At 48.3% G+C, this 13,757-nt stretch overlaps 1 protein-coding gene and 1 long non-coding RNA gene across 2 annotated transcripts; both read right to left on the reverse strand.

Moving 5' to 3' along the window:
* Positions 1–728: 728 nt before the first annotated feature.
* Positions 729–2,913, reverse strand: LOC135369325 (uncharacterized). The gene is made up of 3 exons (XR_010415074.1): positions 2,767–2,913; positions 928–1,104; positions 729–836 (listed from the first exon to the last, which is right to left on the reverse strand). It is a non-coding gene; the product is annotated as an uncharacterized LOC135369325 (long non-coding RNA).
* A 34-nt stretch (positions 2,914–2,947) lies between these two features.
* LOC135369396 (hemicentin-1-like) lies at positions 2,948–9,976 on the reverse strand (the record flags this gene model as incomplete). Its single annotated transcript, XM_064602989.1, has 7 exons — positions 9,799–9,976; positions 8,876–9,027; positions 8,684–8,816; positions 6,468–6,740; positions 4,493–4,626; positions 3,133–3,286; positions 2,948–3,057 (listed from the first exon to the last, which is right to left on the reverse strand). Coding segments are annotated over exons 1-7 (1,110 nt in total), but the record flags the coding sequence as incomplete, so codon positions are not given.
* Between the last annotated feature and the right edge of the window lie 3,781 nt (positions 9,977–13,757).

The raw sequence follows: 13,757 nt of genomic DNA on the forward strand, positions 1-13,757 counted from the left end.
CGTCTCCATGGGGACTCAAAAACATAGTTTTGGAATACTTGGAGAGGTGTGGTGGTAGCTCGCCGACGAGGCCCCAAAGTGGCGTGCACAAGGCGACCTCATTGGAGTGTTCAGGTAACGTGACGCCCTGCGTTGCTCCGAAGAAGCCACAGCTCGTCTCCTATCCTTAGGTAACTGCCACGTCACTTGCCCCAACCTTCTCTCTTCCGTTGAATGGGGGCGCCTCCTTTTCTTCTTTCCTTCATGGATGGACAGATGACCCAGGTTCATGTTTGATGAGCCTCCGTAGGGGAAGGTGAATGCGTTACCGAGACGTGGTGTTTCTGGTTTCAGCTTGTTTCCATAGCAAAATCCGTTGGGTGGTCATTCACGGAACGCGTTCGTTTCGAAATTTTTCAAAGCTAGAAGACGATAGAGAATGAGGATTGTTCCCATTCTGCTGCCTCGGTTCTGCAAGAAATACCCTAATTAAACAGTTAATTAATACACTTCAGGTAATTAGACTTCCGTGTATTTGCATACTCTCTTCGAGAGGATGTCCGTGTGCGCGGTTTACTCAACTGCAGAAACGACATCTATGATGCCCTCGTAACTTCTTCTACGGAAATTTCCGAAATGATTACAAAAGTAAAATAGAAATAAAATAGAGAAAAATTTACGTAGTGGGACGTGCACTCAATGCATCTTTTAAAAGTGTTGGAATGCACAATCAGCTTTATCACCGATGACGAAGACTCGATAATCCAAGCTGTCCGAGCCAATCATGTTTGAAGCCTCGCACGTGAATGAACCAGAATCTGCAGCAGTTGTAGAGTGGATCACTAGCGTTTGCCCTTCTGCAAGATAATGGTGAGATCATGTCAGTGTACCGTTACGAAGGCACTGCAGTGGCACTGTGGATGTGTGTTCATCAATCCTGGAACGAACCTGAAATAAAGACGTAGCGAGGATTGCCGTACTGCACGCCGTAAATTAATTGTCCCTCCTTGAGCCACTGAACAGATGGGCGAGGAATCCCTCGAACAAGACATTCCAGCGTAACATTTTCGCCTCGTACGACATCGACGTCCCTGTGGTGTCCTGATCTGTGGATAGACGGCGGTACTGCAGCAAGATAACACAAAGTTCAGTGGCTTCATCATCTCATGTGTCCCCAGAGTGGAGCCCTGCTATATCTAGCTCCACGTGCAATCATTCGTCCTTAAACGACAACAGCTAGAGTAAACAAAGACTGGTCGCTTAAAGGGAGACTCCGGGACAATTCGAAGCTATTATAATGGCTGCGTCAATAAGTTCGATACATCCTTCCGAAATCTGAAATGAAGTTTGTTTGGCAGTCGAGGACACGTTAGTTGCCAAAAGCGCTCAAAACGAAACCGAAACTTCTGGGTGTTCCCCCCTCCTACTTCCTGTGCCCCGCGTGACGTCACCGGTTGTCCCGTATGGGCATGGCTGTCTTTCGGGCACGCACATTGTAACTTCTTCATGCCACATGGATGGCCAGTCATCTGCTTCCTCGATTTCGTTCTAAAATATTGGCCAGCGGTAAAAACAAAAACCTACAGAAACCCGTACACGGGGAATACCGGTGAAGTGAAGCCCAGTGTTGCTGGACTGCTTTTCCGTGGAGGAGCGCCTAATCACTCAAAAGAAAATATTCCCTCTCTCCTTATCTGTGCCACTTGGGGATAAGAAACTGCATTCACTGAAATATCACACGGTACGGATTGATGTCGCACCGTTACCTCAACACGCTTTCGGTGCGGAGTCTCCGTTTAAGCGACGCTGCGTACTCAGAAAGCGTCCACCGGTCACGACCGTGCTTCGGCTGCCGTAGCCATGGAGGCAAGCCGCCATGAGTCACACAGAGCGTGTGTTTGGCTAACGCAGCCGACATCCCAATTATATACAAGTCTGCATCTGCACGTGGTGAAGAACCAAGAGCAAGCATTAAGCGGACTTCCGTTATCTAGTTGGCGTTTCCTCAACTCGTGCAATAGAGGATTTTAAAAAGATGCGCGCGCCACCAAGCACGCGTCGCAAAGCAGCATGGGAACTTTGAGGGATACTGCTCCGTCGTCTGCTTCTGTTATGGGTTACCCACGCTGCTACTGCGCACACCGGCAATGTTGTTCTTCTTCCCACACCTCGGTCTCTGGCCGTATCGTAAAGCTTGAAGGCGCTCGAAGTTCCCATGAGCCCTTGCGTGCCAGAGGTGGCGCTTGCGATCCCAATGAAGGCTTCTGAGGGATCTCAGGCGGTTGCTATTTTGTGGTCTATTTTTGAAGCGTGATGTGGGCAAGCTAACGCTTCTCCCATCCTACAGTTGGCGATAGAAGGTCTATGGCGATGTGGGCAAGCTAACGCTTGTCCCATCCTACAGTTGGCGATACAAGATCTATTCGTTTTGGACCGTTCACACACCATTTCACACACCGTTCACACACGTCATCTTGGAAAGTGGCCGCGTCCATGGTCATAACGGTAAAACCCGACACACGGAGGAGTAGACACGACAGCACGGTCTCGAAACACAGCAATCCTTTAATCATGTCGTCGTGCCTTGTCCCCATGTCCCGGGTTTTCAGGGGCCCACATGTTGCAAAATGCGGGTTAATCATACGAAACGTGAGGATGTGACGGGGCCTGAAATTTTTCTCGCCGACCCGGCCTGACTCAAAAGGAACTAGCGGAGCGTGAACCTGAACCTGAGGAGGTGGGCGTATGGCCTCCCGTGGATATCACTGTACGCGTCATGTGACTTACCCAGAACGGTGACATCAAAATGCCTCTCATCCATCCCTACAGTGTTCGTTGCCCGACAGACATAAATCCCGGAGTCTGACACTTGTGCTTGGTTGAGTTCCAGTTCAGACAAGCAGCTACTATTGCCGACGCGCACTAAAGGGCTTGAGGCGGCGACGCGCTGATTTTCTTTGTACCAAGAGAGCAGAGGAGTTGGCAACCCTGTCGCAGTACAAGACAGCTTCTTACATCCGCCGACTGGTACAGTTACGAGCTCAGCATGTCCTCCTGAGCCCGAGATCACCGGGCAACCTGAATTGAGGGCCGGCGTCACAGGTGAAGTAGTAGTTCTTGTAAGGTGGAAGCCTATAGGTCAGTGATACTTACTTAAGACCTGGAGAAAGTAATCGCGGGACACCACACCGGCGCTGTTTGAAGCGATACAGGTGTAACGACCCGATTGGTTACTGCGTGCCTGAGTGATGTACAGCGTTTGATGGTCCTCGAGGAGGTCGACGTGTCCAGGTTCCTCTATTACTTCCTGTGTGTGTGGAATGAAGAAATTAATTTCGTTTGCACTTTTCTCTTTTTTTGATGATTTATTATCTTCGTACGCAGACGCTGAAGGAAAATAGGACGACATGACAAATACACCAGCCGTGTCATGTTGTCTTCTTTCAGCGTCATGCCTACGTATGATCGTAGCAAACTCGGACGCATCAGTGCTCTCTGCCATCTTTACGCTTTTCAACTTTAAAAAGAGTGTGAAATTACTTGTCAGGGGAAGTGAGGATGGTGCATTTTCGGCAGAAGCAGACGGGACCTAACGTGATAGAAGGCAGCAGAGGAACGGCATTACACTCTAAAAACTAAGCATCACCGCATAGCACGCTCCTAGCCAACCACCGTCCCACGTGACACGGTTCTTTCCCCCAATTTCGCGAAAAACGGATGGCGTACGCCATTCGTGTGGCATTAAGCGGTTCATAATTGCCACCACAATGGCGTACGCCCTCCATTTTCATGCAATCGAGAGAAAGAACGTTGTCATTCCAGATCATGGTTGGCTAGGAGCGTGCTATGCGGTGAAGCTCAGCTTTTGAGGCTCTTGAGGTTCTTGTGCGGAACGACTTTCAAAAACTCGCGGCCTCGTGCGCTTTCTTCAAGAAACGGGCCTAGCGGAGAGACCACTATAGTGCACCTCTCACCTACAGTGTGCTTCCGTCCCATCAGTACCGGTCATCCTGCCTCTACATCACTTTGAAATCCTCAACTCCCCTCTCCCACTTTCTTTTCCTTTTTTTTGGCTATAGTCGTGACGATGCCCACTTGAGTGCGGCCAAAAACGGCAAGCTACCTCGACACCCCCCCCCCCCCCCCTCACTTTTTGAGGCGCCATGCGTTGCCGTTTTTGAGTCGCCATGAGGACGCAATGCCATAGTACTTAAACAGAGATGTTCTGCCTCTGCGGAATGTGCGTAAAAGGAACGAAACATTCTGTCGAATGCAGACACAATGTTTCGTGGTACCTTTAAGGTCACAAGGCATCATCTGCATACGTACAGGCAATGATGAAAGGCCCAATAACGCAAGATGATAAGTGTTCAAAATTCCTATGTTCAACAAATGAGAAGAAATGTAGTTGGAGATGATGTTTAGCTCGGGGGGAATGGGCCTTGTAAAGTTTAGAGGAGCATATATTGAGGGGTTAGTCAGAGGCAGGACAGCAAACGCCAGCAGTACTTACCGCTCCGTCCTTCATCCAAGTTACGTGCGGCGTCGGCCGCCCGTAAATGAAACACTCCATTTGGATGTCTTTTCCGGAAACAACTTGAGGTCTCAGCTTTTCCACGTCCTTCAAGGCTTCTAACTTCGGAGGGACTTTGTAGATGTAGAAAAACAAAACAAAAATCAAAACAATAACTAACACGAGTGGAAATCCACCACCCATCTTGTTATAAAGCGATAGTTTGTTTCTTGCGCAACTTGAAAGAAATTTATGTGGCAGGAGGTTACATGGCTCTAGATAACTCTCACGTAAGGCCGTTGCTTCGGAGTCGGGGGAGAGAGAAAAATTACCGCCGACACGACGGCGTGAAGCCGTTGCTGCTACCTGGCCTACTTAAAAATGAGCTTTCGCGCATGGCACGCTCCTATAGACCATTTTCAAGCCAGCCTCACGCCCCCCAGCGCTTTCGCACCCAGCACACTCCAGCAGCAAGAAGGAAAGCGATGCCAGGGAGGAAGCAAACGACATGTGTGCTTTCCTTCTCTCTGGCATGGGCAGTAAACCGTTTTCAACGTGCTCCTCCGGCTAGACGGCGCTGCGCTTTCAATATGGCGGCGTTCACGGGAAAACGGTGTAAAGCCAACCATCATCCGAATGGCATCGCTTTCGCCTTTATTTGTTGAAAACCAGAGCCCGACATTAAAATGGGCCACGAACTCCAGGGATAGTTTTGTCCAAAGAGAAAAAAAAAAAAAAACTCCCGTGGGATAGTGGTTAGAGTGATCGCTTTCCACGCCGTGACTGGGAGGCGACGCGGGTTCGAATCCCTGCATCGGATGTGCTGTCTGGGTTTTTCCCTGGGTTTTCCGGCAGACTTTCGAGACGAATGACAGCACAGGTCTGCACAGTTCAACCTCAAGTCGGCCTAGGACGCACAATAATCCCCTGTACCCCGCTCCTTCCTGCTATCCTCTCTCCATCTGTCCACGTCTGTACGCCGCTCATAGCCACAGTTGCTTCGCGACGCTAAAACGAAGTACATAAATAAATAAAGGCAATAGTCTGTAAAAAAAATGTCGAGAAGTTCCCGCTTCACCGTGTTTGTTTTCGTCACTATTTTGGGCGGCAGTCATGTGCCATATGGTGGTAAAATGCAAACCAACGAGAGGTGCGAAACTGTGACAGGTCGAGCCTCCTTTTGTGGTGCCCCTCCCAAAAGCCAGACTCCGTTTCAATGTACGGCCCTGTTGAAAACGGTAGGCATAAACCTCCTGTTGGTGAAGTGCTTTTGTTTTTGTTGTTTTTTTCTCTCTTTCTCCTTCTTTTTTTTTTTTTTTTTTTTTCGTGTTTAAGGCGGTAACCGCATGAAGCAACTTTGGCCAACTGAATCCGGCCAACGGAGCGCCAACTGATACGAGCTGAGCGTGAACGGAACGAAACCAATGGCGGTTGGCGATTGGCGGTCCGTTTAGAAATCAACCGAATAGCGAGGTATTTACAAGAAATTTTGAGATACAAAGCTGAGGTGAAGCTGAGGTCGTGGGGGTTTCTCCGCGGACCCTTATCCGGGATCAAAGGCGGAATATGAACTGCATAAGTGTCACAAAAAAGGCGTACGCCTCCTGTTTTGAACAAATCAGGGGAAAGAACCATGTCATTCGAGATGACGGTTGGCTACGAGCGTGCTATGCGGTGAAGTTCATTTTTAAGAACGCACATTCAAAGTGTTCTCTAGCTGATGTAAGCGCTGAAATAACATATTTTGAATTTGAATTTTGCGACGCTGACACTAAATTATACCTTACAATTTTACACAAGGTGGCGCGGCAACTTGGCTACGCAGGAAATGGACAACCCTTCGCAACCGAAATATTCGATTTGATCCATCACGAGCGAACTGTCCCTTTAACGAAATATAGGATGTGTCAAGAACAACCCGTCCACCAGACCTTCCCGTGTTCGGATTGTAATTTTGTAACTGCGAGCAACCTACCCAGCACGCTGACAAAGAGGGTGTGCTCGTCTGCTCCAGCAATGTTGGCAGCTCTGCATGTATACGCGCCTTCCAGCTCCTCTGTAATGCCGCCGATCTGGAGAACCTGTCCTCTGTCTAACATCCGCACCAGGGAATTGTGTTGCAAGAGTTCCCCCTCTCTGGTCCATTCGACCGACGGTGGAGGATGACCTCTCACGTGGCAGCTCAATGTTGCTGGATAATGGAGAAGCACCTGGACTGCCGACGTCTCTTTCTGGATGCTTGGAGGGACTAGAAGATGGAGAGATTGCGACGTCACCGTATTTTCCGGTGTATAACGCGCACCCCTAAAAGCGGGCCAAATTTGAAAAATTTTCGATGTACAACGCGCACCGCAATGGTGCTACAAGCTTCTGTACTGCCAGCCAGTATACGCAATAAACCAAAGCGGTGTATCATGTTTGCGTATGCTATATATTTGAAACATATTTAGTCAAATCCGTTAAACTCCGATGTAACAGCGTCGCTGTCACAGTATACTTCAGTCTCCTCTCTGCTTTCCTTTTCGCGTCCCTTCTCCATCACGCCATTCTTCTGAAATGAATTCAAGATTATTGACTGCTGAATAGCATCCTTAAGCAGCATCATTAACCTTTTATAAAGTTCAGTGCCCTTTCGCCGGTTTTGTCAACTGACCCTAAGTGATATGGGAGAAAGTCACAGCCCACACTGGAAGAGGCTAGAGTTTGTTCGCCACTGACCTGAAAAGGAACTCTGCGGGAAAATATTTACGTGTAGAACCTGCACCGTTAGATAACGCGCAGGACCTCTTTAGACAACTTTTTTTTTACTGTATAACGCGCGCGCGTTATGCACTGGAAAATACGGTACTACGTAGGGTTCTTCGATTTTGGGTTAGCTCCGATTTCGCGATATTTGCACCCGGAACACACATTCTGAAATTCAAGTACATCCCGTTTTCAACTAGGAACACACGAGGACTTCAAGCTTCGTGTTCCGCAGTAGGACCTCAAACGGCCGAATCGTGCTATCACAGTAGGTACAGGAGGACACTGTGTCCTCCCTTCTATAATCCCGCCCTAGTGGTCCTGCGAAGACGAGTCTTCATAGAGCTTGGACACAGGTTGCAATTCTTCAGGTCATTTAGATCAACATTTGCAAGTGCTCCTTGTCTAGTGACCTGTTCCCACCAGTGCGAGTGCCCAGGAGGCCATAAAGCACGACAATGACATGCAGATACGTCACATGCGAGCTTTCATACACGGGCAGAGTTTGCGTGTTGTAATCAGAGGATAATAAAAATCCTGCGTAGTTTCTGGGGTCGCTACCAGAATGGTGGCTTCAGTGAGACAACTCGGGTTTCACCAGCAAATCCTCAATGGCATATGAAATTCGGAAAGAAATATCCGATTTCCCCACAATTTTTTTGTGAAAATACCAACCGATTTTTACAAGCAGAATTGTAAAAATCTTGAAACCCGAAAACGAACAACCCTTCAATGTTAAGAGGGTAGAGTAGAGTAGAGTAGAAGTCGCTGCGTTTTGGAGCTTGGTGACGCCCGAGTTTGGGGTCTGCTGCTCCATTTCTTTTAGTTGAGGAGTATGTTCCTCTTCTTCGCTTGTATGTCCGCTGGGGGAGGGGGTTAGCTGGATTAGGTAGCTTGTTGATGATTACATTTATAGATCGCAGGAGGATCGTCCTTTGCACTTTGGATCTATCTGCTGATTGTCAACATGCGGAGTTTCTTCTTCAGTGGACCTGTCCTAATATTTCTGCACGATTTGCGTTTCTTTGAGGAAGTCCAGAAGATGTTAAGAGGGAATTGAGTGCAAAACATTGACACGCACAAGAGACCAGAGGTACATGAACTATAGTAGGAAGCTAGTACAAAGGAACTATAGTATGGCTAGCATTGTTAGAAGATTCAATCCTTCGTCTGATAGCGAAACAACTGATAGCGATGCAACAGCTTCCATAATGCCGGATAATATAGTCTCAAGATCTCCCTTCGCAGAGAACTTGCTGATTTGTTGAAAAGTTCTATCGTCTTGGGCTAATAACCTCACGCATCCACATTTTCTTTCACAAAGTTCTATTCCATGTCCTCTTTGTAGCTTGGCCGTGCGAATGTTTTGTACTGGATTTCCTCCCAGTACGTACACACGAGCCGAAATAACAGCTTTTCATAAGAATGTTAATAGCAGTTCTTTACCAGCTACTGTGAAAGCTATTGATGCAGTTGCTGTTCCAGCCAAGTTACTTCCGATGCAAGAGTACTTTCCGGAATGACGTAGCATCGCGCTGGGAATCTGTAGGGCTTGACCGTTATCGGCAAAAGTCATATTCTGCGTCCGTAAGTAGGTGATGAAACGTCTGATGCCTTGGAGGCTATGCAGAAACTTACCCTTATGGATGTCGAGTTCAAGTCGAGAACGTTTCCATCGTAAAGCCAAGTGATCATAGGGACTGGATTACCCGTTACCCGGCAGTTAAGTTGCGCAGGATCTGACTCCAGGACGAGCCCTTTGTTCTGGCTCAGGTGGACCCGTGGAGGTTCTGAAAAGAAATAGTTCATATTCACCAAATCTAGTACAACAACAACAACAACCTTGTTTTCAGAAGGAGAGTGAGGAGGTTCATCGCAAGAGGCGATACTCTACCCCATTGCCGGTGGGGATGTGGGGTATAAAATACAGAGCCCCTTCACAATAACGATCGGAGTCCGGTGGTGTCCAGAAATGTCAAAAGGGCTTTGAGCACTGATCGTTGCTGGGCTGGTTTGGGCCAGGGACCAAGCAATTTCGATAGGGAGAAGGGGGCGAGAGTCCAGCTGGGGAAGGGACTCGGACAGTGAGATTTGGGAAGGTTGGTAGTGAGGGCAATGAAGAAGAATGTGCTCCAGATCCTCTAGGGCACCACAGTGGCAGCAGGTGGGAGAGTCTACAAAATCTAGTATCTTGACATAAATCAATATATTTTTCATATCTTTTGTTGGTCCCTAATTAACTGGAGACGCTTTCGAATTACGTGACCGGTTACCGCAAAACAAGTGACTGAGGCTCTGCACATATCGGTGTCGAGTACGCCCTTCTCGTGAAATAATGGTTTGAGTGTACCTTTATTATTTGTATCCTTATCTTTACCCTAATAATTACCACCCCCGACGGTGTGCTGTTCGTATCACCATTCAATGCCACGTTAGAAACTGTCTTTCTCTCTCTCTCTTTTTTTACTCCTGTAACGATTGATAACGTGTGGGTTGCACTCATCTTCCACTGTTGTTCTTCCTTTTCGGTCACACGAGTAGATAAAGGAAACAAAACTCACCGTGAACTTCGACGTCGAACGTTTTTTCTGCCAAACCCGCTTCGTTTTCAGCGATACAGGAGTAGGCACCTCGGTCTGATGCGTGGACACGGTGGATGACCAGATACCTGGCTACATGCAGTATGTTGTCCACTCTGTGACGGAGACAACCCATAAATGTGACATGATGTTTATTCCTCGTTTTCCCGTGGACGCGCAGCACAGGCTAGCCGGAGGAACACTTGAAAACTGTTTACCGCCCAAGGCAGAGAGAAGGAGCGCACGTGTCGTGTGCTTACGCCCTGGTGTCGCTTCGAGTCACTAAATAAGTGTACCGAGTATCGCAATCCTTTTCCGCGCCAGAGCCGCCGTTCGGTGTCCGCGATTGGCTCGATCGTGTCACGTGGTTTCTCCTTCCAAGAACGTGCCGTCCATGTTCAGTCTCAAAACAGGCTTCCAAACACAGGTGTGACACAAACCCGCCATTGTTGTAACTACCCTCAAGCGGGTGTTTTTTGGCAAAGCTGCCATCTTGTCCTGGTCCCACGTCATAGAAAACGTCATTTTCAGGTCATGTTACTTTGTTTACATGTCGTTTTGCCGCTTACCGACATATTTTCGTCGTCATAACGCCAGGAGATGAACGTATTTTGCCTGGGTAAACTATATGTGGTGCTTCTTCCGCAACATGGTAGCCCATTTCTCCTTAGTTTAAGCACATCGCATCGGCTCAGTGAGTCTTAACACGCGATCGTCATTACATCTTTGGAAGTCGTCAACAGTACGAGGCCTTATGTGTAAAACTGCGCATTTTACTGCGAGATTATCGGCTAAATTAAAAGATTTAAATTTAATTTAATTCAAAATTAAATAAATATCGGATTAAAAATAATTACCGTGATCGAAAGACATCCAAAACGTCGCGCAGAAACAACAACCGCCTTGTGTACAGACGGTATGGCCGCCGATCACGGGCGCCGCCATCTTTAAGGTCACGTGTGCCTCGACGTTTGCTGTGACGTGCGACCAGGACCTGTCCAGGATGCATTGCGTTCGCCCAACACGCTTTCGTCTACGGAGCAATACATTGGATGCCACCCCCGTGTTTCCAAAACAGACTTCTTCGGTTGCGAGCTGGCTCGACTGCACGCTGTTCTCCAGCGGAGAAGGGAGGAGATTGGCGTCCCGTTGCTAGGCGACGCAGGTGCGCCGGACCCAAGATGGCGGCCTCGCTCGCCGGCGTGGCTCAATGTCGCTACTCTGCTTCCTATTTAGTGACTCTAGTGTCGCTTTTCTCCTTTCTGGCTTGGGCGGTAAACGGTGGCTGCCGAAGCGCTGGGTGTGAGGATGGCTCGAAAACGGTGTAAAAGTACGATGCTTACTCGTAAGGTTCGCCGTTTCTTGTCCAGTAGACGAGAGCGTTTGGTCTAGAATCTACGTCACAATCGAGAACCAGAGGCCGATTCTCGATCACCTCGATGGTCTCTCGCAGCGAGCCAGAAATTGTTGGAGGCACTGCACAGGTCAGATTGGCGGAGAGGCAGAGAGACAGATGTAAGTCGAAAAAAGAGGTCAGAGAGGGTGGCGGTTCGTTGCGTCCTCCTCTTGAACATGAGACAATTGATGTTCTGAGGCTGGAACTTGAGGCTTTGTATGTATTTGTCCTTTCTATGTGCTCCTAACCTCAGAACACCAATTGTGTCGTGTTCAACAGATGCCGCTCACGTCGATCCCGTCGTATGAATGTGTGTATGAGTGAGAACAAATGTAAGAGTTAATGGAGGATGAGTGAGAGAGTGGTTGGTTTGTCCCTTCAGATGACGCATCTTTGGGAGTCGCTGTGTTTGTGTGTGTGGGGGGGGTTAGTTTAGCTCGGTTGGTAGAGCCCTGGACTGATTATCCAGAAGATGTGGGTTCGAAACCTACGGCTGCCTAACCTTGTCAGTGACTTCCAACTTTCATCGTCCTCATCTTGTTAGCTCCACTCTTAAAACAGGACTTGACCGCATCGCACGCTCTTGGGCCCTGATTGATTAAAGACGGGAGGCGTCTGCGTTATTGTAACACTTACTCAGTTATGTCAATTGTCACAAAAAAAGCCTATGCCCAGCGCTTTACAAAAATCGGGAGTGATAACGGCATCATTTTCTGCAGTGGGGCCTTCATCGTGCTATGCGGTGAAGTTCTGTTTCAAGACTGCAATATTCAAGAATGAATGGTAATGAACTGACCCGTATTGCCTTCTTACACTATAAAAACAGAACTTCACCACATAGCACGGTGAAGGCCTACCATTGCACAGAATGAGACCTTTATCACTGCCGTTCTGAGCAAGGCGCGGATAGTACGTCATTGTTGGAACTGCAAAAGTGTTCAAAAAAAGCGCACGCCTTCCGTTTTTAGCCAATCAGGTGGCAGAAGGATGCCATTCAGAATAGCGGTTGGCTAAGAGCCTGCAATGTAGTGAAACAATCGAGCACGTCCTGCGAGACTGCCGTGCATACTATTCTGCGCGCGAAGCCCATCACCCTCACTCCTGCTCGGGCGCGCTAGCGGACATCCTCTGCCCCTGTGGTTCTTATGCCGCACGTTCCGCTCGCTAAAGCAAAGAAACTTCGATCAATTTCTGCAGGAGGCAGGTCTTGTTCAACGACCCCTCGAATACTTTGCACTCCCCGACGAATTCACGCACCCTCAACGTATCTCCACCCTTCATCCTCCACCCGTCTTTTCTTTTCTTCCTTCCTTTTTGCATTAGTCACGACGACGCCCACTGCTGTGTGCCCAACAACGGCGAGCCGGTAATGCAACCCCCCCCCCTTCTCTGTTTTTAGAGTGTGGCAATGCTCTCTTCGCAGTAACAAGAAACTCCACTACACGCAAGTATACTACATTGCACAGCAACTTACCGAGTACGTCCACATGAAAGTCTCCCTCCGCTGTACCGACCTTGTTTGACGCCAGGCACGTATATTTTCCGTGATCCGACACTTGGGCCTCGCTTATCTGCAGCACCTCCTCCTTGAGCAATGTCTGAGGTAAAGAACGCTATTATTGGTCATCAGTTGATAGTTTGGTGTTTTAAGAATACACTCGTATCGTACGCCACGTACTCTAGCAACAGTACTTCACAGCATAGTACGGTGTGCGCCAACCAACCACTTGCGTGAATGATATGTGGCTACCATTTCTGATTCGAAAAGAGAGGGATCGTACGCCCCTTTGGGACAGTTTGGTTAAACGAAAATTGCAAAAGACTTCGCCACGAAGCCTTCGTAGGAGGACCTCCGGTCAAAGATACGAGCGAACGGACGGCACGCACGGAATGATTTTCGTGAAAACAAGATGTAGTATACATAAGACAAACCACGTTATCTCACCACGTGCCGTGTGCTCCTGTCATCCAGTGGGAGGCCATCTTTCAACCAAATAACCGTAGGATGAGGCGTTCCCGTCACTTGACACTCAAGGACAACGCTGCTGTTCTTCAAGACGTGAACATTCCCTGAGACTTCGTCCGCCCTTTGGGAATATGCCGCCGTTTCTTCCACTCTGGGCACCCTCTTTTGAATCTGTGGAGGAACTGTCACGATGCACGCATTTCACAAGTGATCGCTGATCATCTAAAGGTTTCAACCGGTTTCAAAGGCTGCAAGATATGAACACACAGTGGTCATCACGTTCACATGACTACGCGACTCGTTCGCGACGTCTTTCTCGTTTTTTTTTTCTTTTTTGTTCTTTTTTTGCGTTTGTTTAATACCTGCCTCTCAGACGCTTTTTGTACCCCCACTGACCGTACGATTTCGAGGCTTACTGTGAGGCAATTCATTATTCCATTTTACCGCATTATCACCCGATGGACGCAGCGTTTCTCAAAAAGTGTTGCTATTATTTATTTATTTTTTCATTCCGTGTTAACACCGCTAACGAAGCAATTGTGGCTATGAGCGGCGTACAGACGCGGCCAGATGGAGAGA

Source organism: Ornithodoros turicata, chromosome 9 (assembly GCF_037126465.1).
Source record: "Ornithodoros turicata isolate Travis chromosome 9, ASM3712646v1, whole genome shotgun sequence".
NCBI lineage: Eukaryota > Metazoa > Arthropoda > Arachnida > Ixodida > Argasidae > Ornithodoros > Ornithodoros turicata.